This window comes from Lipophrys pholis (genome assembly GCF_963383615.2).
Source record: "Lipophrys pholis genome assembly, chromosome: 11".
Classification (NCBI taxonomy): Eukaryota; Metazoa; Chordata; class Actinopteri; order Blenniiformes; family Blenniidae; genus Lipophrys; species Lipophrys pholis.
In genome coordinates this window covers 16,616,147-16,641,902 of record NC_137631.1, presented here as the reverse complement: position 1 = coordinate 16,641,902, position 25,756 = coordinate 16,616,147, and the positions used below count along the sequence as shown (strand labels likewise).

The 25,756-nt window shown below is 41.3% G+C and overlaps 3 protein-coding genes across 3 annotated transcripts; 1 reads left to right on the top strand and 2 right to left on the bottom strand.

The window, feature by feature from the left end:
* The first annotated feature begins 7,617 nt into the window (after nt 1-7,617).
* Nucleotides 7,618-9,256, top strand: LOC308116261 (leptin-like). Its single transcript, XM_080474341.1, has 3 exons — nt 7,618-7,636; nt 8,043-8,235; nt 8,323-9,256. The coding sequence occupies exons 2-3, from the start codon at nt 8,086-8,088 to the stop codon at nt 8,656-8,658; spliced, it is 486 nt and encodes a 161-aa protein (XP_080330467.1). The 5' UTR covers nt 7,618-7,636; nt 8,043-8,085; the 3' UTR covers nt 8,659-9,256.
* rbm28 (RNA binding motif protein 28) lies at nt 9,121-18,357 on the bottom strand. Its single transcript, XM_080474340.1, has 20 exons — nt 18,034-18,357; nt 17,761-17,910; nt 17,569-17,672; nt 17,417-17,492; nt 17,241-17,333; nt 17,082-17,153; nt 16,850-16,985; nt 16,561-16,766; nt 16,411-16,477; nt 16,180-16,289; nt 15,461-15,534; nt 15,252-15,387; nt 13,501-13,565; nt 13,241-13,399; nt 12,698-12,847; nt 12,448-12,522; nt 12,191-12,320; nt 11,724-11,871; nt 10,990-11,104; nt 9,121-10,344 (listed from the first exon to the last, which is right to left on the bottom strand). Exons 1-20 carry the CDS (start codon nt 18,149-18,151, stop codon nt 10,207-10,209), a joined length of 2,322 nt encoding a protein of 773 aa, XP_080330466.1. The 5' UTR covers nt 18,152-18,357; the 3' UTR covers nt 9,121-10,206.
* Nucleotides 18,358-19,247: 890 nt separating this feature from the next.
* LOC308117265 (uncharacterized protein) lies at nt 19,248-23,898 on the bottom strand. The gene is made up of 3 exons (XM_080476027.1): nt 23,338-23,898; nt 20,719-20,965; nt 19,248-20,527 (listed from the first exon to the last, which is right to left on the bottom strand). The coding sequence occupies exons 1-3, from the start codon at nt 23,572-23,574 to the stop codon at nt 20,166-20,168; spliced, it is 846 nt and encodes a 281-aa protein (XP_080332153.1). The 5' UTR covers nt 23,575-23,898; the 3' UTR covers nt 19,248-20,165.
* Between the last annotated feature and the right edge of the window lie 1,858 nt (nt 23,899-25,756).

Below are 25,756 nucleotides of genomic sequence, written 5' to 3'. Positions count from 1 at the left end.
CTGTCATATGTATTTTGTTTTTGAATGTTGAAACTGTTGTGTCACAACTTCGGTGAACCTGCCACACCATGGCTGCAATCATGAAATCACCAGGTCATATTTTCTATCTCTCCGATTCCAGAAAGATTGGAAGATGTAACAGTTTGTGGAATTCATGAACCTGATTTTCATCTATGATACAACAAATACAACATATTCACTAGATGAAAATTACAAAATAATCTCTCTCTCTCTCTCTCTCTCTCTCTCTCTCTCTCTCTCTCTCTCTCTCTCTCTCTCTCTCTCTCTCTCTCTCTCTCTCTCTCTCTCTCTCTCTCGCTCTCTCTCTCCGTTACATTGTGATTTGTTAAGTTTCTTTCGTGTACCCACTCCTAACATGACGGATTAAATGTAAATAAACTTAATAAACATTTTCAATTCATAGTTTGTTGGATCCTGGGCTTTTAGTTTTAGTTTTTGGTCTTGAGCTGAAAATGCACACCTGCTCTGAAAAGTTAAATTCTGACGGTCACTTCTGTACTAAGATATGTCAAACTGAGGTGTGTAAAAATTCTTACAGGTAGGAATTTGTGAATTAGAAGCTTTTGTTTCTCCTTGTATTTCAGCAGCCAAAACTTTACCTCGGCCAAAACTCAAACGATGGCTTACAATAAGAAATATCCCAACTCATTAGATCACTTTGACAAAAATGTCATTTCCTCTTCCTTTTTAAACAGTCGGCGGTCTGATCCATTGTATTGTGCAAAACATAACTTTCCATGCAGCAACGATGTGTTTTTAATCACAGTTTAATACATTGTAATGATTAAATTATTCACTGACTCACCTCAGATTATTTCAACATAGATTGTTTTGAAAGAAAGTCATCTTTCTATTTTCAGGAATTAAAACAAAGTTTGTACTGTTGATTGATTTCAGGTTTCTAGAAAACACAGAATCAACACCTTAATAAACTATCAATCTTTTTATCCTAATGATATATGATGATAGTGGTGGCGTTTTTCTTCTAATCTGGTCCTGTACTCTTTCCAATCATCGACCAATCTGCTCATTTATTCATCTGACTGACTGTTGCTTTTGGTTCTGCCTGGTACATGACCCAGAAACCTCAGCTCAGTTAAATTTCCACAATGCTGAATACTGTTCCTGAAAATATGAACTCTCTAACTGTTGAATGCACATTACAGAAATGTTCTGGACCATGAATCAACCACTAAAGGTTCTGGTTTGATGAGCATTTCTAGTTAAAGAGTTCTCTGTATCATTCTGTTTATATTTCGATGTCATGAGACCAAGATGGCGCCTAACAACCAATTGGTCAGTGTGAGGCTTCAAACATGTCTGTCATGTCATGTTCAAACAGGATGTTCTCAGACAGACGTGACTGAGGTAAGAGGATGAAGTTGCAACAAAGACAAATAAAGATTGGAAGAGTCACAGAAAAGCATAGAAGCGAATGTCCTTTGGCCACATCCCACACTGATGACCGCTTCATTGTGGATGATGCCTTGCAGAACCCCTTGATGAATGCCACTCAACTCCAGTCTCACTTAAGAGAAGTGAGAAGCACTATTAGAAAGCACTTACATCAGCATGGTCTGTGTGCGAGACGACCTGTAAAGGGTACCTGACCACGCCACTGGACACGTGTCATCGACTCTCTGATGAGAGTTGAGTCACACTCAAACAAAACACAAATGAAGGCCACCAACGCTCGTGTAGGGATGAAGGAAAACGTTCTACACCAGCCACTGTTGTCACCAGAAGAGCTTTTGGAGGCAGTGTTGTGAATGGTGCTGTGACCAGCCAAGACAACCTGCACAACATCATTAGTCCAATTAAACACTCCTACTTTCATCATATATAATAATGCATTTACTTTGTTTAGTGGAGTGGAAAGACTCACTAATCCCTCAACATTAGTCTCTCCTGAACTGTTATCTGATGCAGGAAGCAATTGACTACTCATCCTACTTCACCCAACAACAATGCACAGATAAGAATGAACATCAGACAGTCTACCTCAGGCATTATGACAGTAACGACCGAGCCCCCACACAAAAATACACATTTTCACCCTTTAACCTATTCATCTCTAACTGACATTGTCCAGCACCGTAGCGCACAACTTGCAGCCTTGACACTCTGCCCACAACCTTTTTAAAGGTTCCGAAATGCTCTAAAGACAGCATTAATCAGACCTATTTTAAGCTGGTTTAAATCTTACTGTAAATACATGACATAATCTCTGTCAATGGGTAATTCTGAATCTGAGTGTAGGAAAATCACTTGAGTTCCTCAAGGCTCCATCCTTGGGCCTCTTTTATTTAACATGGACATGCTCCGTCTGGCTCAGATCACACATCATCACAACATCTCCGTTCAGAATTATGCAGATGACGCGCAGATCTATATATCTGTGTCAGTGAATGACTTCAGCCCTGTATACTGAGCAAGTAATAAATTATATTGAGTGGATGTGTCAAAACCTTTCGCAGCTTAACCCAGGATAAACAGAAGTGATTGTTTTTGGGTCTAAAAGAAAAAAAAAAGTGAAAGGTCAGTGTTCATTTTGGTTCTATTTCAGTAATCTGGGTGTGATTATAGACTGAACAACCACATTAAGACAATGACAAAATCAGCTTAAATCTGAAAAACATTGCAGGAATTAAAGGATTTCTCACCGAACAAGATTCAGAGAAATTTGTTTGTGCATTCATTTTTTGTTGGTTGGATTATTGTAACGGTGTGCTTATAAGTGTCATTAAAAAAACTGTTAGATAGCCGCAGTTCATCCAGAGTCCTCACCAATACAAAGAGAGTGGAGCACATTAAACCTGAGCTTAAATCTCTGCTCTGGCTGCCCATGTGTGTCAATGGATTGACTTAAACTCTGGTCTGTAAAGCTGTCAGTGGTCTCAGACCTAAATACATTTCAGATTTACTTGTCGAATATTAAACAGGAAGAGGGTTACTCAGTTTTCCCACAGTCAGAAGCAAACAAGGTGAAGCAGCTTTTAGTTCCTCCGTGTCACAAACACTGGCAGAACCCAAACTCGCACACAAAAGGTAGAGTTCAAAAGGTTTATTTAGAAAAACAAGTTCCAAACAAACCGAGCAAAGAATCCAAAGGGTAATCCAAACCACAGGTCACAGAGAATAAAAACTGGTCAGTACACAAGGAAATAAGAGGAAAAAAACCAGGAAGACTGGTGGATATCCAGACACAAAGGTAGAAAGACGAGCCGGCAAAAGGTAATGAGGGAAGTGAACTTACACTGAGGAAGAGGAGACACAGGTGAACCACATTAGGGAGGAGTCAGGTAATCACACACCGAGGGAAGGCAGACAGAAACAGGGAAACAAATGACCTGAAACAGAGACTGGACGTTTGAGGTTCAAAATGAAACAAGAAATGCACAAACTGAAAGCGACAAGAAGAAGAAACACAAAGTTAACAGTCACTGGAACGAGTCCTCACACCGCGCTCCACTCCTGTGGAACAAACTGCCTGAACACGCTTCTTTAAAATCAGGCCTTAAAATAAAATGATTTGCTCAGGGCTTCCATGAAACAAAACATTTTACTTATTCTATTTCATCATAAATACTGTATGCTGATACTGGTAGTGCAACCCAAAACAATACTTTGCATTGGTCGTACCAGTAAAGTCCAACCACTCCCAATCGCATCGTCTGGTTTTGTGAAGTCACATTTACGTATTTTCATTTCCGAACAATTCAGTTTCTCTGTTTTGCAGCTTTTCCCAGGTGTAGGTCTATGTGGGTGTAATGCAAAGCAAATCCATCAGTAATTGACTCAGCACAATAAAGTTAACAAAACATGGACAAATATACAGTAATTTTTTTAATATATATTTCCATTAAACAGTGATTGTAGCTTGTTTGTTGGCATCAAAATAAGTCACCTTTTATTTTTAAAGCACAAAAAGTATATGTCTTATTTATTGTCAGTTTCTGTTATTTTTGACTAGAACTTTTACCATTGCAGGACACGGATGACCCAAAGTGTGTTTCGAGTCTATTATTCAAAATCTACGGAAAAATGAGGCCTCTTGACAATATGCTGACGGGAAAAAGCCTCAGCAACCCAGTGAACCTGACCGTTTGGGATATTGCATAACATGTCACAAGTTATAATCTGCATGAATTCAGTCAGGTGTTAAATCCTCTGCCTCCCTTAATCCTCAACAAAACGTGTGATATTTATATAGTTTAAAATGTAAAACAACCTCTGCTGCTTCGGTGGCTGAATGTTTCATTTACTCTGAGGTTTTTCTTCCTGTGACCGGAGCTCTGCATGAGCCTCAACTCATCCTTGAGCAGATGCTGATTCAGGCCTTTTCAGACAGGTTTTATGGCGTTAACATCACTCAAGAGAGAGAGGGGGGGGGGGGGGGGGGGGCAAGCCCCCCTGTACTGAACGGCAGTACAGGGGGGATCAATGAATTTGAATTCCCGTCATTCCTGTGACTCACAGGCGGCAGATCCTGCTGAGTGGAATTCCTGGTTTCCATCTGCATCTGGACAAGAAATCCGACACCATACAATTCCCATTAGCAAGTGCGACACTTTGGTAACCTTCTGTCCTGTGTACCACCCGGCATGACTTACTGGTAAAGTAAATTCATACCTTCTCCTAAGCCTTGCAGCCTGAGTGAAAACATGACATGCAGTGTGTGTGTGTGTGTGTGTGTGTGTGTGTGTGTGTGTGTGTGTGTGTGTGTGTGTGTGTGTGTGTGTGTGTGTGTGAAGATTGATCAAAGAGAGGCACACACTTCTAAGGAAGTGACTCATATGCTCCCATAAGTCATGTGACACAAACTCCTCATAAATTGTTAATGAGGCCTTGCAGTGTCCTTCTGTCACACTCCAAGAGGTGACTTCTGGTCCTGCAGGGATGCGGCTCGATTGATCCTTTATGATTACAGACAACACCTGAAGCCTCGACACAAACTGAGCTGCTGCGGTGCATTTTCCGTTTTCACAGAAACACAAAAATGTGTCTCTGCTTTATGGAGCTAATTGGCCCATGCAGAGAGTCAAAGGTCGAATAAACACCTTTAAAATCTCTGTCTGGGAAAGAGGAAATACCTTTGACTCATCCTTTTTATGAATTGTTGTTTTGCAGCCGAGAGAAAACCTCTTGAATAACCCTAATTAGTAACACCACTGATACCACGGATCTATCTCAAACATTAAAAGGTATAACCATCAACGGCTATTTTCGTCTCCAAATGAGCAAATGAGATACATCTGATGGATGTGTGTTCCACCGTCGATATTGCAACCCAATGCATTAGTTGCTGGCCACTTGCTGATCACTTTCTCGAAAGGTTTCCTGTATACTGAGGCATCACATACTTGCAGGCAAATCCCAGAATTTAAAAACCAGCAGCCATTATTCATCCCAGATGTGCAAGAAACGTTTTTTTTTGCAATGAAATCCACTCTGTTGTTGACACGAGAGCCTCCAAATTGTCCAAGAGCCTCTCTTGAAAAAAAAAAAAAAAAAAAGACTTAAAACAATATTTGGAAGCCATTAGCTTCCAATAACCACAAATCAATGATATCATTTACGTGATCCGTTTTAGTCTTTACGTCATGAATAACAGACAATTCCCGTTTGAAATAATAAGTGGGACACACATTTACTTTCCCAGAAACATGCCCATTGAATGTTTTCCAACCTTTTTTTTTTAATCACATGTGTTTATCCTGCTCAGTGTGGGGCAATGGCCATGTGTTAACTGCTTTATGAGCTCTCGTGTGCATAAAGAAATAACAGTTACTGGGGTTTACTGTAAGTTACCTTGAGAGAAAACTGAAAATGACCACCACGGCCTTGTGTTCCTACATCGAACACGCAGATCCTCTTGGCCTCACTGAACTTTTTCCTGCAGAGAAACAGAAACGTGCACCGTGCAGCCACTCCCCCCTCCTTAAACACGGAGCAACAACAAACATCTGCTTCCAAAAATAGCAGCATTGAGGAGAAAAAAAAAGGTTTTAATAACAGATATTCCAAGAAGAGGGAGTTGAAAGGAACTATGTAATCTGCGTTCTAAAACGTGTACAGTATGTGAGCGAGATGTTCTGGAAAAAGCACAACGCAATTCCCAGTTACCGCAAATAATTTCACCACAATCCAGTTAGTTCGTTAGTGTTCTGGTTTGTACTTGATGGCTGATAAGACTTGTTTGTGTGGAATATATATGTTCTCCCTTTGTCAGTGGGCGTGTTTGCCTGTCTTCTTTCCACAAACTAAGGACACACGTACGTGGGTGTGCGATTGTGTGCGTGTGTGTGTGCAGTTTGACATTTTTTAAAATCTCATTTGACTGGGACATATGACGTAGGCAATTGGAACGATTTGAGTATGCAAACTTTTAACAACTGAGCGTTTTGACTGTTTGAAATGGGTTGCTTTGGCTGTTTATTCATTAATACATTTTGGATCTACGTCTATTCGCCCACTCACTCTGTGACCTTGTCTCCTTGGTAAATACCAGCCTGGTTGATTTTGGTAAGTGGCAGCATTAGGCAATGATGTTTACAAAGATCAGTGGAGAGACATCTACCCAATACATTGGGGGGAAAAAAGAAAGAAAAAAAAATCCAGCTTTTGCACATTTAACAAAGCTTTTGGTGTTTAATTCCATCTTCATTAAGACTTACATACATCGATATTTCAAAGGACTTCTTTGCATATTTATGATAGTTCAGTCAATCTACAGGTACTTTTTGGGTTGAAAATACCAGAAGCCTCTTCTTGTATTTTGACACCCAGTATAAAAAAACGAATAATTCTAGACGCACCCGTGCACGTTTAGCGTTCATTAGTCTATTTAAATAGGCAGCTTGAACGTATAAATTCCATCACAACTTTGAACTTCTAGGTTCCTCAGCATTTACGTATTTTGGTAAGAGAAGTCCAAGTTTCTAATGCCTTAGACATCTTTTATTTTGGTCTTACCTTATTGTTTTTTACATCGTCACACAATGAAAATTATAAAAAAAAATAAAAAATAAAAACAATAGAAAACAAATGTCTTTGTTTTTACTAAATGCTGATTCTGTTAAAAACCAAAAAGTATTCATTATATTGATTACAAGCACACGTTTAAGTGCTTTTTTTTCTTCTATTCTTGTCATTTCTTTACTGCTTCTTTGTCCGTTCATTCTTTCTTATTTCAATTGTGATAATCTTCTGAGTCACTTTGAATCGTTCCAATCTGTCTGAAAAGAGCAAAATAGTTTCATTGATTTAGGCACGTCTCACTCTTTTCATCTATTTCTAAAAGTAAAGAAAATCATAGTCATGAATCTCCTGGAATTTGAGGGAAACACAACTGTCCTGTAACTAAACTGTCGTCTGGTAGTTACCAAAAGTGTATTTATATGTATATTTAACCTGCACTCGGATTCATGCAGTACCACCGGGGGACTCGGGGGGGGGGGGGGGGGGGGGGTATGAGACAGGGAGAGGTAAGCGAGGGGGCGGTGGGGGAGGAAGGGGGATAGGGGAGAGGTGAGTAAGAGATGAGTCAACAGTCCTCCACTATAAGATGTCCTGATGGAGCCCAACAGCGGCAGATTCTCAGACACCAACCGAGGTAAGGTCAACTCCCCTCTCCATCTCTGTGCACGTCCAGGATTCAACTCTTAAAGGAGTCAACTTTTCCATCTTTGTCTTACTGTGGGTAGTCTATGTATATTTGTGTGTGTGAACTTAGTCACAACTTCGCGATTGATACTTGAGAAGTTGAGTTTTTATATTGTAACTAAAATAATTGTCTATTTCTTCACTATGCAAAGCATTGAGTGTTAGACTTTGGACCTTTCACAGTCGTGTCGCCATCACAACTATTTACCGCCATATTCAAACAGACTGTGTAAATTCCCAGAAGAGGAAGCGCGTGTGACGTGATGATATGCCGGATGTTTTGAGATTACTCAAAACTAAAATTAACCTTTGTACGAATTCTAATAATCTACGTGCAAATTCTTTCTGTCTTTCAGGAATACAAGTGCTGCACTAGAAACCAAAGGAAATACTGCAATCATGGATGGCTCCCTGGTCCTCCTCTTTTCCCTGCTTCACATTTTGAGCACGGGCACAGCAGCTCCTCTGCCGGTGGAAGTTGTGACGATGACATCAAAAGTGAAGTGGATGGCGGAGCAGCTGCTGGTCCGGCTGAACAAAGAATTCAAGGTAGTCCCCGTGCCAACAGTTCATGGTGAAACGGTTAACCTGGCGATGCACTTTTGATTAAAAAACGTGTTCCACGTCTTGCTGCAGGATCCCGCCGGCCTGACACTCAGTCCACCTGTGAACGACCTGGACGGCCGTTCCTCTGTCGTCGCGGTCCTGGAGGGTTACAACAGCCTGATCTCCGACGCCCTCGACGGGGTCTCTCAGATCAAGTACGACATCTCCTCGCTGGCGGGCTACCTCAGCCAGTGGGGGCAGAGGCACTGCAGCGAGCAGCGGCCAAAGCCGGCGCTGCCCAGGGCGCTGCAGGAGCTCCAGAGGCAGAAAGAGTTCATTGACACTGTGAGCCTGGAGGCTCTCATGAGAGTGAAGGCATTCCTCAACCTGCTGCTGAAGAACCTGGATACACTTAAAACCTGCTAAACAGCGTACAAAAGGACCAATCTTTGTAAGTTACTGCCCCGATTGTCATATTTGGAAAGTGACTTTACATTCCCTGTCGGGGTCTATTGCAACGTATTGTAAGGAAAGTATTTTCCAAAATGCATTTATTTATACACGCCATGTATTTATTTATATACAGAAACAGGTATTTTATAAGGACTGTCTTTTTTTTATCAGGGTATATGAGGCATAAATGAACTTTTGTTTGGAGTCTGAGCAGCTTGTAGGTTTATTTTACAACACTACTGTTGTGTCGAAAAGTTGAGTAATATGTGGACATTTCCATTGATTTCTCAATTGAAGCTGAATCAGCTGTGTAATGCTTCCTGCTGCCAAAAGAAATGTCAATGAACTGTCCCGTCATCCCTGGAAATTCCTGAAACCAGATTGAACCTTGCCAAGAAAAACTGCCATTTGTATAAAAACCAAAGAGATAAGGGGGTAACTTTTATTTCAGTGCAATATCAGCAGCTCTTCCGGGACAGCTATTTATATCTGTGTGCGATATATTGTATATTTTAAAACTGTCTGCCATATTTCTTTTTTTTTTACAACTGTCAATAAAACCTATTTGTTGAAATGTGTGTTTTCACATTGCTTTAAAATGAGGAGAAAAAAAAAAGAGGAGTTGAAAATAAACACAACGGCATGAAAGAGGCAGCCTGACCAGGTGGATATATTATGCAATACGTTCATTTTGTGCTCTCAGGGTACATGAATAGGAAGTGTTTACCCAAAATATCCAGCTTGTGATCAACTCCGGTAAAATGTTGCGCAACAAAAACACTGTCATTATTGAATTAAAATGATGCGTGAATAATGGACAGAATATTACAACAATGGGGACCGACAATTTAACCCTTCACAGGGTGTCTCTACAATGTGGTAACCAAATATTGTAGCCGAGATTAATATTTTACAATAATGTATTATTTACAATAAGAATAAACTAGATACGACCTTTTAGACTTATTGGGTTTAGGTCTGAAATACATAATTGAAGTGGGTTTCTCTGTATAAAGTGCAGATGTTCAAGCAGCTTTTTACAGTAATGCAGCTGCAATAAGTGAGAAACGGAGAACGCAAAGAGGTAAAACACCAAAGCGTTTGCTATTTTAGAGAATATTACACAAGTACCACCTCTCAATGATCAGCGCAACAAACATGACTTCTATTCATGTATTGCCTTATTTAGTTTTGAAGGAAACAAAGAGATGCAAAATATATCGATAAAAAATGGCCAATAAAGGGTTAAGTCTCATTATTTTCATTTTGAAAAGACAACTAAATAAGACATGTGTACAAGAGACCTCTATTCTCACATAGTTAAAACATTTATTTAGATTAGAGAACGAGAGAAACACAGGCACCATCCATTGTACAGTCGGGCACAAAACTGATTCGTAATAAAAATGTTCATTGTAAAACCTCCTGATGTCAAATTTGCAGGGCCACCATTCCCTCAGGACTTAAGAACAGAGCACATTTCTCAGTTTCTCTCACTCACATAACAAAACAACAAGAGCATTAGTCATCAAACCATTTGCTTCTTTTCATAGTGGAGTTTTTGTTGCTGCCCATCAGTTTGCTCTTGTATTTCTCCACCAGGCTTTCAAAGTGGTCTCCTTCTTTCCTCTTGAATTGCTTCTTCGGCATCTTGACCATCTGAAAAACAAGCAAACAAGAGTCTTTTTTTTTTTTTTTTTAAATGCTTCGTCCAACTGAGGGCTGTGAGAGGCTCGAGTCGATCCCAGCGGACTGTGGACGAAGGCAGGACAGGCAGACACAACCACAAACCGGCATCACGCCGACGTGGCAAATTAAGGTTTAGAATCCAGCTGAGGAGACGGTGTTTTCACTGTGATGGGAGGGTTAGGGTTAGAATCAAATACTTTGACAGATGTTAAATTCACATAGCGCAGATGACACATGGCCCGTCCTGTGCAAAACCACTCTTTAAATGCTGATCAGTAAACTGACGGGTGTAATTATGTAGTTGACTCTTAAAATTGTCACCACTGTATCACTATTAATAGTGATCATGTTTCACACGTTCAGAATTCAACACACAACACGCCATAATGTCAATGGAAAAAAAAAAGTTTTTTTTTAAGATTTGGAAAGATGCAAGTATGAAGTCAAAGGAATTGTCTGTAAATTGTCAGGGGAAGAATACTTTCTGGTCCTTTGATAGACCCAATGAGCACAGTGGCCTCCATTATTCATAAATGAAAGAGGTTTGGAACATCGGGACTCAGGGAGGTGACCGAGAACTCTTTCCATTTTTAAATTTTGACATCTCAGACAAACCTGATTTCTGGACTGTGTTGGTTTTTCCATCGGTCGTTTTTGACGCTGGTTCCTGTTGGATCCAGGTTTTCCTTTCTTGGGTGGTGGGGCCTGTTGCTTGCCTTTGTCGCGCATTCTGCAAAAGTACAAAAGGTAAAAAATCTGTAATTTGGTGTCAATGCATACTAAAAAGTCACTGCCAGATCTTCCACGGGAAAACGTGTCTATTTATCCGGAAGTCTTTGTTATTTAAAAAACTACGCAAGAAAAGCCAAAGTTTATTTGAGAACATGATCGACCTAACGCTGCTGCTGCTGCTGGTGTGTGTCATCAATGACATCAACCAACTTGAGATTCTGTAAGCTTCAGTCTCACTACTATCAAGTCTCGGTAGTTAACATATAGTTTCCTTTTCTTTTTTTACTGCACAACTATTCACTTCACAGCTGCTGGATGCCAGTCAACAAAGCAGCCTGCCCGGCTCTTTTGCTGGAAAACAGATTATGGGGACACACCAAGGATGAAATAGACAAGTTTGTAGAACTACTTGTCCTGTGAAGGACTCGTTTAATTATTAAATTAAATTATTAGCTGAGATTAGTTTCAGCACAATGACTTACATTAGGCTGTATAGACGTTTTGGGAGGCAACTGCATTTGATCTGAACTGTATATATATATATATGCAAAAGCAATGTGCAAGAGACCCCCTCCACCCCCACAGAAAACAAACTAAACCAAACAAACAAACACTACCTGTTCTTTGGTCCCCGATGAGTAGGCAAAGGCAAGACTTTTCTTCGTTTTTTTCCATTTTCTAAATCTATGTGTTCAACCTCGGGGTTGGTGTGGAAGCCTGAGTAACGTCTGTCCTGCTTCTGCTGTCCTGCATGACCAGGTGGACCTGGGAAAATGGGAAGTCGGGAGATTAATAACAACCACAACAGTAACGTAACATTACATTACGTAACTACATACACATAGCAGTGAGACAATATGAACAATATGATCAAAACACCTTTTACATGACGGTGAATTAAATCTGTGCAAGAGTAAGAAACTGCATGTACGTGTGCATCAAAGCAAATGTTTTAATAGCGTTTAAAAGGCTGTGTCCAGGAGAACAACCACTCATTGGAATCAATCTCTATTTACCCTTTACTGTCTGATAAATGAGAATCTCTTTCCTTGATACAGAAGAAACATTTCTAACGTTCTTTAACCTTTATGCTTTCCAGCCTGCTGCGTGGAAGATTGTGCTTTATTTCCTCCCTTTATTGACCCTTTCCCATCTCCGGATTTCTGGGCGTGAGGCTTTTGTTCTTCTTTAAGATGTTGATTACGGACGATCTCCTGATAAAAACAGTAAATAAAAACAACAACAAAAAAAAACAACATGTTAATTCAATTGTAGGTAAATTTCCCCTCCGATTATGAGACTTATTGTTGCCGGCTGTCACCGAATTTAGAGTAGACACACCTTGTTTTTATTATGTCGCATTTCTTTTAGTTTGAGTTTCTTTAAATCCTCCAGCGAGAACTCAACAATGGGTCTCTGAAAAAAATGAGACCAAGCACAAAGATATGACACAAGAAAGTTAAATCTGTTCACGTTGGACAGAATACAAATTAACAATGAAATGCATTTGCTGGATGTCAAATCTAAATAAAAGGCAGAGATATTTTGATAGTCCAGCCTCAATGGCCTTTGCAATAATCTGCTCGCGTACCTTATGGGGCCCAAAGATGTCAGGGTTGTTATTGAGGTGGCGGAGCGTGCCGAGAGCATGCTCGTGGTCCCCGAACTGAACGAAGCCGTAACCTAATGATTGTCCCGTCACCTGGCCTTTCTCTGGCTTCCTGTCGTACATGACCCGACACTAGAAAAGACACACGTTCAAACACAACAAAAGCACGAGGAACATGATGAATGCAACTTCCTCCACTGGACGCGGGGACACATGGGTAAAAATCTCAATTACAAACAAAACTATCCGTCTTTTTTTTATCGCTTTATCCACCTTCGGATCACAGGGTGCTGGAACATGAAGCACAAGCAGTGTTCACCCCAAAACAGGTCAACAGTCGGTCTCTCGCACAGGAGGAACATGAAAACTCCCCACAATGCAGCCTACAAGCCCAACCCCGACTGAGACTGGGGACATTCTCACCATGAGGCAGGAATGTTTTACAATTACGTCACCCGACCCCAAAATAAAACCGACTTTAAACAAATATTCACCAACACTGATGATATAAATGCTGATAATCACCTCTGGTATGCGAACTCCCTTGACTCCTTTCAGAGCTTGAAAGCAGAGCGTTCGGAGTTTTTTATTGTCCACAGACTTGGGCAGGTTGTGGATGCACAGACGAGTCTTTGACACAAACACATTTATGTCCCGAAGTTTGGCCCTCTTTACTTCTTCGAACTAAAAAAAAAAAAAAAACAACACAACATAATGAGATATAACATTTGAACTTGTATGCATTCCAAGATTAAAAGCTAATAGTGAAAAAAAAATGAACTCACTCTGGTCCTTTTGATCATGTCGGCCTCAGAAACACTCTCAGCCGCCTTGGTTCCAGCACGGATCACTGTGTATCGAGGTCAGCGCACAATAAATGATACAAACAGATTCACGACCAATTCAAAGTCTTAAAGGGGACATATCATGCTAAATCCACTTTTTTAGCCCTTAAATGCATGTTGTTGTATATTTAGAGTGTTTAGAAGTACAGAAAAGTTCAAAGTAGTCTCTTCAGGTGCTCCGTTGATATCTTTATATTCTGTTTTGGTCATATTTTGCGATCTGTTTCAATTTTTCTATTCTCTATTACGTTTTTTGAACAATGACGTCACAGTATTCTCAGCGGAACTGCCAAATTAGGACATCGACATTTCGAGCAATCCGCCATTTTTGTTTCTCGCTGCGATTTTGTAGTCCAACCGAAGTTACGAGAGGATAAGTCGAAATGTTCGGTTGTTGGATGTAGTAACCCACAAGCTTCGTTACACCGTCTCCCAGCATCAGAACCTTTTCGAAGTGCCTGGTTGAGTTTTATTTTTCACAGAAATGTACCCACATCTGTGGGTAAGGTCATTTTTGTGTGCGCGAAGCACTTTAAGGACGACTGCTTCAGCAACCTCCGCCAGTATAAAGAAGGATTTGCCGAAAGACTTGGTCTGATTGAGCGGTCAGTTCCTTCTATCTATGGAGACGACGAACAGAGCACTTCGGTAAGCTGTATATAACGCTAAAAAGTGTGATGATAAGACGTCCCTGTCATTGTTTTGTTAGCATTAGCAGTTGCACCGTCTTCATATGTTAGCGCTGTGTGCTCGTTTTAGATTATAATGTAACTTCTGTGTTAAATAGTCGTTGTAATACAGGCAGTATTGTAGTAGTGGGCATGGATGGAGAAGTTAGTGTAAATATAGTAACACACCATTGCGTTACATCCATATGAAGACGTTGTTCTGCAGGTGCATCATCGTCATTTTCATCTCGCTCCGCCGGGTCCGACTCTGGCTCCAACATGTATGGCTGGATGGACAAATCTTCCGTTGTTGACATTTTGTAAATAATGTGTGAATATAAAGTTTCTGCGCCGCTAGATAATTGTATCTGTTCTATCAAACTACAAAGATGGCCGAACAGGGTGACGTTGAACCGAGTGTCACCTCTGCAACCTGGAGAGGAGGCGGGGTATGAAGTGTCTCATTTGCATTTGAAGAGACCGCCCCAAAACGAGTTGCTCTCAGAAGCACATCAGAAAAGGGGTTGAAAAGGGGCCTGTGGAGCTCTAATAATGAGGAATTCAGACCCAAGCATTGCAGTTCCGCTTTATATAGACCACAACTGTATGATTTATATGTAAAAAGGAAGGATTTGAAAGCATGATATGTCTCCTTTAAGATCTGTTTCTTTCATTTCTGCCCATGCAGGACAATTATGGAGTGCTGAGTTATATAGTGGCGATACTGCAGCTGAACTAATGAAAAAACGACTTATGTTATACTGAACATGTGGCAAATAAAGACAGTCTTAAAGGCTTTCATTCATGTCTGAACAGATTGCATGTAGTGTGAATCCTGCTCACGTTGAAGTGCCATAAATGCGAGATAAAAAGCCACTTTAGAGTAGATGTGTCGGATCCTGAGTTTACAAAGCTACTTTCTGCACTCATTTCTGGGATACGCCATCTCTATATGGATCACTATTTCTGAGGGCTTTAATAAATTCAGTGAGGATAATGGAAGAGAGAAAAGCTTTCACTCACATCCTTCTCTGGCCAGGTACAGGCTTCTGCTGCCCGTTTCGACTTTGGTCTTATCGACCTTCAGCTTCACGGCGTCGTCTCTGCTCACTGCTGCCACGACCAGCAGCTTCCTGCCGTCCACACGGACGCCACCATTCTGGGTGAAATAAACCAGGGTCACGACTTGTCACACAAGACAAGGAGACCATTTTGGGGCTTAATTCAATTACCTCTGCGTCCTCTTGTGCTGCAGCTATGCAGCCATCTGCAGCCGCTTTAGTCTTAAACTGAGCAAATGCACAACCTGGAGAAACAGAAAACAAATCAATCAAACGCGATAATCACACTGAAACCTATCTTGAATGAGCCTGTGGCAAGAAACTGACCAACCTTGCAGGACTGGCACTATTTTGCTGAATTTTCAAGATAATCTACTCACTTCTTGGCAGTGTGTCAACAGACAATGATTGTGTGCACATTGTAATGACATTTTGGTTGAGGTGATTGAACCGGGTTGGTATTTACCGTCTCCACTGATCAGACTCTGGAAGGTCGACTGGTCCACTGAGATGTGTTCAAATCAGTAGGTTGTCTGAGACTACCTTGTAGAATATGAAACATCTCGACCCCTGAGGTCCTTAAGAAGGTTTACTAAGTGTTTCCCCGAGTCAACAGCAGACTGGGTGAAGAAGCTTTTAGTTTCTACGCTCCTCACCTGTGGAACAAACTTCCTCAACACCTGAAGTCTGCTGAGACACTCACTTCTTTTAAATCAGGACCTAAAACATTAATATTTGCACAGGCGTTTGAATGAACAATAGCCTGTACCTGTTTTATTACCTTTACCTTAAAAACCTTATTTATTCTCCTTTTTTATGCCGTTTTAAAACCCCTTTTTGGAGCAGTGACTGAGGTGAAGCTTGCTCCTAATGGAGCACACCAGGCATACCTTTTGAGTGTTCTGTGTCTGGATGGAGAACAATCTTAATGTAGTTCAGCTCCCCGTATCGCAGGAGGACCTCCTCAAGTCCCTCCTCCTCTGTGTCGAAGGAGAGATTCCTGCATCGGCCAGAATTAAGAAATGCTGATTCATCAAACGTGACGAGAGCAGCTGTAAGAGGGCGACCTCGGCAAAAAGCTGCATGACGGCAGGTTTAGGAGAAGAAAAAGTTTCACCAACCTGATGAAAACTGTTCTTCCCTCTTTCACATCCGAAGGAAGTCGCTTCTTTGCGATTTTCTTTTGAGCTGAAAATGAAAGCAGGAGACATGACGCATCCGGAGAGGCGCGGAAGAACTGGAGCTTAAAGAAATATGAAAAGTATTTATACCCGATTCGTCTTCATCATCTTGTTCCTCCTCTTCCTCACTGTCATCTTGGTCATCAAAGTCACTCTCATTATCATTATCATCATCATCATCGTCCTCATTTCCCTCCTCACTCTCATCATCTTCCTCCTCACTATCTTCTTGCATACTATTGTCTTCATCAGCTGATGATTCTTCCTCCTGCTTGGCAGTTGGTTTGAGACCGACTCTGGAAAGATTTCACACACAATTAACGTTTGATTCAACGGTTTGTTCCTTGGTTAGAAGCTTAGATGGAGTGAAGGTTCACACTTTTTCTTCTCAGGTGCCTCTTGTGTCTTTTTCCCCCCGTCGTCGTCGTCTTCTTCTTCTTCTTCCTCATCGTCGTCGTCTTCATCTCCAGAGCCACTTTCTGACTTTGCATTGGCCTCCTCTGTTTTCTTTTTGTCTATTGCATAAAAATGACAGCACAAAGGGCTTTTAGCTTCCAAGATGTGAAACATTAAACAGCCATGCTTGTTTATATGTACAAAGAAAATGGTACCTGGACTTGAAGATTGCTGTGTAGCAACATAGTTGTCCTTTGGTAAGGCCCAGTCGACTGCAACCTGACGACCTGTACATAAAAACATGACTTAGGCAAAGTGGTACACAATCTCACGTTGTGACCTGAACAAAGAAGTCAAATGTTTCACTCACTGACCTTTTATCTCCTTCAGGTTCATTGCATTGAGTGCTTTTGCGGCACCGGACACATTTTTAAACAAGACAAAACCAAATCCACGCATCTTTCCATCTGTGAAAAAACATTTATGTTGAATTAAGTTAACTGAGGGAAAACATGAATTATCTGTAACCCAAATATCAGAGAGTTTTTACCTGGTTTCACAGGAATGTAGGCATCAACAACCGTTCCAAACGCGCCAAACATTTCTTTTAACTCATCTTCTGTGCACTGTAACACAACGTACCAAAAGTACATTTTTAATATGTGCTTCTCTCAGAGTTAACAATAACGTAACACACTTTACCTTAAAACTGAGGTTCCTAATGATTAATCTTGCTTTCACTGCTTTTTTCCTGTTGCCCTTGGGTTTCTGCTCACTGTCCTTTGGAGCTTCAGCAGACTCTTCTCCTGCGGAACAAAGATGAACTGAAGTTATCAAGTGGACATACTGAGATCTCTCCTCATTATGGACTTGGGATGATGCTTTTGCACAGACCTGCTTTCTTCTTCCTGTCTCTTATTTTCTTCTTGGCCACAGACAGAGATAGCTTCTGGCCATCATACTGTTTTATTTCTTTCAAAGCTCGCTGTGCATCTTCCAACATGGAGAAGGTGACAAATCCGTATCCGCGACATTTTTCAGCGCCTGGAGCAAAAATAACAACGTATTTAATCTGAATGCACGAATCTGTTCGTTACGAATTGTTCCACGTATTTGGACAAAATAGTCCACATTCATGAAGTTTGGGGTAGATTTTGACAGCGTTACCTTTATCTTTAACGACGAAGCACTGCTTTACGGGACCGATGTCAGAGAATATTTCTTCCAGACGTTCATTAGAGGCTGAAGCTGGAAGGGAACCCACGAAGATGGTCTGCGATGCCATGACGCCAACTCTCTCTTCTCTTACAGCTCGGTGAGAGGACCTCAAACTCAACTACTCTGTCAAGTAAAGTCAATTAAAGTTCAAACTACAAATCGGAGGCAGAAATAGCCGCCAGATGACCGCTTGTCCTGAATGCTACAAGCCACCAAATGTAGTCGCATGTTTACATGTGGGAGCCGCCATCTTCAAATTGTGGCGGAAGCAGTGTTTCTCCTCGTAAAGTCTGTCTGTGGCGCCGCCTACCGTCCCGGAGGGGGTCTGCAACACACCTATATTGAAATCCTGCAGATTCAATTCAGTTCAAGAATACGGGGGAACAAGAATGACACATGGTCGCTGTCACTGTCTACTCTCTAAACTACTGGAAGGTTATGCCAATAATTGTGTAAAAGTGACCAACTTTCATCGTAAAAACAAATAAAATTAAAAAAAATCTGTAATTTGAACAGGAAGAGTAGGATTGTTCCTTGGTTTCCCGTGGAGGATATGTATACAAACTCAAATGTTATTCCCTGTGATATCCGAAGAGGCTAATAAATAGCTTGGTTCTCTTTGGATTCTGTTGAATCGCCTTCTATCTGCACTGAAGATCCAGTTTTCCTTCAGGCCCCGAGTCAATACAACCTTTAATGACAAAACAAAACAGCTAAAGTTTTATAAATCACAGCATTAAGTCTCATGTTGGCCAAGCTAAAGTCCTAGTAGTAAATCTAAAGTATTTATAATAAGGTTTAACACATTTGCGGTTTTGAAAACAATCTCTATGAAAGATTATCTTAAGTGTTGTAGTACTCAAGAACTGTTTTCTCTGGTTATTCAAGTTTTCTACCCCCCCCCCCCCCCCAAATTATTGGCCCTCGTCTTTAAGTGGTTGTTTCTAAAATGGATACAGCAAGAGAGAAGAATTGATGTTCAAACTAAATCCTGGTAGTAATAAGAGGACTGTGTTACACGGTTTCCACCAGCAGGTGGTGCTTTCGGTGGTTAAATCAAATTTAAAAAAAAAAGAAAATTATATGAACAATCTGAACAAAAGGTGTTGAAACAGAATTAATACTTTATACTATGACCTGAGAGGGACGCAGAAACTAATAGACACATTTCAAATAAGTCATGTTCATATTTATTAGAAATAACGAGACAAGAAAAAAAAACATAGTTACGAGACAGTTGCATGTCAGAAATGTTCCAAGTTATGAAACACAAAGCTTGACAGTGCATCAGGAGCGGCATCACTTCATTTCCAACAACCACCATCAATGGATATTTGTCAAGTGGTGAAGGTTTAAAGACGCGTCGGTGATTAATCCCACTGGTCTTTCCTGCAGCTTTGGTGTTTATTAGTAGAAGCTTCAAGGTTAAAGGAGTCAGTGTAGTAACAAAAGTTCAATAAAATACACTTTATTTGAGGTAACTTGGCGTCTCTAAATTGCACGTACTCGTGAATGCCTGATTAATATTAAAGAATATGAATCGATATTTAAAGTACATCCACAAATTAATCTCTTTCTGGGTAGATAGCAATCTTCTGGTTTTATTAAAAAAAATGGTCAAAGTTTCCTGTGTTCAACTTCACACTTCAAATAGAAAATATATTATTAATCCTGCAGTGAAATTATTTGACAGAGTCACAATATTTGTATTGCAAACATGAATGTATAAATGACCTAACTAGTACACATAAGTAATTATCCCTTCCCTTAGATGAGAATGTAAATGTCACCAAGGTTAACGTGATACGCAAGTTATACTGAAGTAGTAAAAAGGCATTATAGATCGAATACACTTTGCATTCAGTAAAATAGCTCAGCATTTTATTTATCTAAACCTGAAATTAAACTTCAGAATTGTGATAAAAAAGGTTTCCACTGTGATCCGACTTATCGATTGGTGACGGTACACCCACTGTGACTATCAAACAGGAACACGTGCCTGCCTGAATGTTTCTAAGATGACCTGGAAGGCACTTTTGATTTTCACAGTGTGGAGGAGTTTTTTTTTGTTTTTCTTTTCTTTACATCTTGGCCTTGGGTTGGCCAATGTAGACGGAGTGCAGGAACGTGTTCAGGGTGGCCAGATACTCCTGCGGGTGTCTCTTCAGGTGGCCGGCGTGTGTGGAGTCCTCCCACCGCTTTCCCGTCACGTCAATCCCCAGTTTCTGCCAGTAAGCAATCAGTTCCGTCAGGACCTCGGAGTCGCTCATCACATCGTTGTCGCAGAAGAAGAACAGCGCAGGAGCTTCGACCGGCGTGTTCCGAAAGGCATCGATCCCTACGTTGAAGTAGTCCACCGTCTGGCGTCGGAAGGTGTTGAAGTAACACATGCTGACTTTCTTCGTCAGCGTCTCCAAACGAGGAAATACCATTTTGCCGAGACCTGAGCAGAGAGCGGAAAAGAATCAGTCGCTGTGAAGTGATGACGTAGCAGGACCACGGTCACGGAGCCGGACATCAGTATCACTGCTCATTCAAAGGCTCGGCGGGTTTTGGTAGCAACGTTAGAAAAGTTTGTATCGCAGAGTGACACATTTGTATCGCTACATCACTCTTTGGTGAATGCCGACTCACCCACGGCCATCCTCTCCACAGAGCCCAGCACCAGGCTATCGAAGACCTGACCCCGGATCCTCTTGGTCAACTCTTCATACTTCTGCCTGTCCTGGGAGATCAGCACCAGCATCTGGGCGAACGTGTAGCCGCCGATCGAGAAGGCGTGCACGAGCAGCGGGCGGGACGCGAAGCGCTCCGTGTGGAGCAACTCCAGCAAGCTCCGTCCGTGATCCAGGCCCCAGCGAGGCCACAGGAACTCTTTCACCTGGGAAAGAAGAAAAGTTCAATCCTCCTGAGTCGTCGACCTTCCACGATGCGATGGCGCCCGCCTCCGCGCAGGCATGGAAGCGCTGAAGTTTGAATGTCGTGTCAATAAGGGGGACATTTAGATTAAAGAATAAAGATGTTAACGACGATAATAAAAGCGATGGTTCAAACAGAAGACAACCATATAAATCTGTTGTTGTTGTTGTTGTAAGGGACGGTGACGCGCAATCTCAGAGTCTCTACACAAATGAAACAAAGGAGTTCTGATGACTGTCGCTCTCCGTTTACTCTAGTCTTTTACTCTTCTTGCGTAACACAAACAAACAAAAGCAACACTGATAAATACAAATACATTTGTGATCAAGTTCAAAGAAATTAAATTTCCCGGCTGCACGATTCCGAGCTCACCGGAGCGGATCATGTGATCCACACGTTCGGTTCGCCACAGCCTTTACGTCTGCGGCCCGACGAAGCCCTCGTTTGTCTATTTCCTAAGCCCGACGCTGTACGTCTGACTCATCGCTGGTGCAAAAATAAAAGGCGTTGATGCAGTCCCGGGCCGCTCCACGCCACATATAACTGCGGCGGCAACTGCTGTTTAACCTTCGCTCCGTTCATTCTGACAATGGCGTTGTTTGGCGTTTGTATGGAGGTCACGCTACCAGTTGTCCCTGTGGTTTAGTGCTTGTATTTTTCATTTCACCACATGCGCGTGGATTTCTTCCAAAACCTGTAAAAGCATTTAGGATTTAAAATGTATTTGTTAAAAAAAAATAAAATAAAAAAATACACAGTACAGGTGGCAAAAGAACTGGAAATGAGTTCTCATTTACAGGTAAAAGTACCGTTGTTAAATAAATACTCAATACTCAAGTATTTTTCTACAGCTGATAGTGTGATTTGTGCCTTTTCTCTTTAAGGCAAAAGGAAATAAGGTTGTTGCTCAGGGAGCCACGGTGGCGACCTCTCAGCAATGGGATTTGAACCAGCTTGTTTCCACAACCTTCAAGCCGCCATTAAAACTACTCAAAGTATCATTTACTTTTTGATAGTCTGCTAAAGGAGGCATTTCATTCCCAGTGTCTCAGTGAAATAGCCGTTCGTCGGGACAGTTTGATCCCATAGCTAAATAATAGTGATCAGAAAACAGGCATAGATCAGAGCTGGGACTGGAACCAGCAACCAACACACAAGACCGATGACAGCACAGGTACGTCTGCTGCTGGGGGCTTTAAACCAGGCAACAACGTCTGGGGCAATCAAGGTAAGAGCGCAAAAGGTAATACAAGGACAGAGTAATAAACAAGGAGATAAGAGATAACAAGCCAGGAACAGGTTGTATAACCAGAAAAACATGAAAGAACAGGACAACAAGAACCGTGAGAGGATGAAAGAATCAAAAAATAAATAAATCAACACTTACAACATAAAGGTACCAACATCTACATTGAAAGCTTGTCTCTCAGACAATCATAACAGTGTTTAAAAAATTACAAAATGTATACATAAAGTGCACAGTGTTTGTCAAATAAAATTGATTTGATGTAATTGAAGGCTGATGGAGTAACTCCGTCTCAGCTGACTGTGGGCAAAGGCAGGTGGACCACTCAGTCCCTCACACCGCAGACACAGGGAGGCAGTTATTAAAGGTGTCATGCCAACGCCGAGCCACGACTGCTATAGATTTTACATTATGTCGTGTATTGCTTTGGGGAAGCATCTTTTCCTCTGTGAGATCGCCTGAAAAACTGAGAATAAGGGAGGAAAAGGATTATTATGTGTAAGTGACTATATATGTGTAAGTGACTATATATACACCTTCATTTATTTTAAACATCTATAACATGGACACTAAGTAAACTTTTGTGTACCTTTTGGGAAATGAATAGAAGAATGATTTATTGCTGGTCATAGTTCAACACATAGAAAATACATATAAACCCCATTCACTTTAAATGAACAAGACAAGGAATGAAATAAACTAGAACATGTACAACTTACAAAAAAAAAAAAAAAACTTCAAAATAAAAGAATGACAATATTTCCTTCCATCATCAGCCTGAACTGTAACACCTGAATTATTCTGTATTTTACAACTTATCGCACAATGCGTGTCACAACAATGGTGCCTAATAGCCAGACTATGTTTATACTGAAACCCAGAGGGAAAATCTAAAGTTTGTGGTGCAACAAATGATCCAATATGGCTGATTCGGTCATTTCTATCATGTATAGAGCGCGTGCATTTCATGAATGCATGTATTTACACAATCATGGTGTCATATAAGTAAAAGTACATTGGTGACGAAAACAAAAGTGTAAATCCTCCCTAAAACGCTGGTCGCTTGCAGATATGAGTTTGTCTCTCACCTCACTCTCCACCACCAGGACGTCAAAGCCGGAGCGAAAGTAGATATCGCAATACTTCGCGTGAGCTCGAGGACGTGAAAACAGCCAGGGCAACATGAGCAGGACGGGCCTCGGCTCCTCTGGGGCTCGAGGGAAGCGTCCCGCGGCGGGAGAACTCAATTCATTCACGTAGAACGTCACATTTTTCCCCAGGCGATGAACTATAACGCCCGACCTCATGGCTGCCCGGACGGACATCGGAGGAGCAGCTGTGAAGGAGGACACGAGGATAGAGGACTATCACACAGTGTCCTCAGAGATGCACCGCCGGCCGTAAGCAACCGAGAGCTGCGCGCGCACCCCTGCAGCGCCGTGACAAACTGATTCCCCTCACCGGCTTTCACCTTTCAGATAACAATGACTACTGCAGTCGGGCCAGCCGTCTCTCCTTTCTGTTTGGAGTTCTTCTCCTTCCTCTTTTTGTGTTACATGGCAGGTTTTTTTTTTTTGGTCAAGTCATTTTTCCGAGGTTGTTATGGTCGCTCGTATTGTGAACTTTACGGTAACGACTTGGAGCAGAGTAAATTTTTTGGTTTTCAAAATAAAAGGCATTTTGACACGATGTGGTGACCACGTTGTTTTTCGAATATGGACTGATTAGAAATTCGTGTGTCTTAACCAGTAGATATTTGGGAGACACGTGCTTCAACACGGGTTTGGAATCTGTTACCTGGGAGTTATTGAGCTTAAAAGAAAAAAAGTTTAGTTTTTTATAAATATGTGAATACTATTAAAAAAGACAATTAAAAGTTCACAGAAAGAACTGTACCTTCATCAGCTTTATGCACTTATGAGGTCCAATACAGATCTGGAGCCAGTAGGTTATATGACCTGGTAGATATTGAGCATGTAGAGGCCCTAAGCCGGGATCAAGTTTCATGTGTGAAGGCAGACTGCTCCCCTCTTTGGGTCAACAGAGAGAAAAGCCACGGAGACCGGTCCCACCGGTCAAACTGTTGTTTACATGACACAGTGAAACACAGCAGGGGATCATCATGTAGCCTGATAAGAAGCTACTTGTCCAACATAAGGTCCATGGGCCAAAACCGGCCCGCAAATGATTAAAATTTCAACGAAAATTGTGATTTTAAAAAGAAAAATAATAATAATAACTAGAAAATTCCAGAGGATATTTTATGTGCCTGCCTCTCACTACCGACATCCTTTGATCTCAGCATCTCAATGGCAACATATGATCTCCTCCATGAGGTGCCTCTCCCATCCGCTTTGCATGCAACATTGCAACATTAACAGACCGATGTAAAGGTATTGATCGGCAACTAAGGGGCAGATATTATAAGAGTGAAATTGTCTTCTGCTCCTTTTCATTGAAATTGTGTTGAATTGGAAGTTTTGTTGAGAAGACTGCTTATTTTTTATTTATTTTTTAAGCTTTTGAATGAAATAAAGAATTACAAACAAACAAACAAACATTTCACTGTATTTTGCACCAGACTTTTGGCTTCATGTTGTGGTTATACTAATTTTCAGAAACAATTGTTTCGCTTTGTGAAAATATAGACATTTTCATCATGTATACTCTGCGTCACAACAACAAAAATGTTTGAAGTTAAAAATTAAAGGTTGTCATGGCACTAGTTTACCAGCATGACAGGCTCAATATACAATTGGGTTGTATGTGGCCCTTGAACTAAAATGTGTTTGACACCCTTAAAATACCCTACTCAGTCCAGTCTTTTACTTTAACAAAACAATAACAGCAAGGCAGCTTTATTTGTGTAGCACATGTCAGCAGTCACTTCGTCACAGTGGGGAAATGCTTCTCATGATATGCTTGCTGGCCAACACTGCTTGCAGCTTTAATCTAGGTATGATTCTTTGTGAAAAAAAAATGTTCCCCCCACATTGAATGGAATATAAAATTGATAAACTAACCAACAAAGAAATGGTGTCACAATGATCACGTCATGTTTAATGGGACTCAATGTACAGTCTAAACATTTTATCCATAATCCTCACCAGGGACATTACTTGCTTTTATTCTCCTCTTTGCTTATGCAGCTTTGTTTCTGTGTCTTGTCCTGAGCGTCCCCCCACCCCCCCATTCCTGCTGGAAGCCCAGCCCCTGCTAACATTGTCCTGTTGAGGGATGATTTGTGGAAACCGAAATCTGTTGCTCAAAGATTTGAGATAGCATATGTGTGAGGCGGCAATAATTTGGCCATGTCCCGGACTGAGCTCATTTGTTTGCCCTGCCATTGTTCCTCGTTTAGGCCCTTTAGTTACGGCTGGGTTGATGTTTTCCTGTGCCCTCACCGGTCACTGGTTTTATCACGCCCTGGTGTGACTGACCGACTGTCTGGATGACCGAGCCCTCACTCTCTCTCAGGCTGTACTTCGAATGGTTTTTAATCATAGC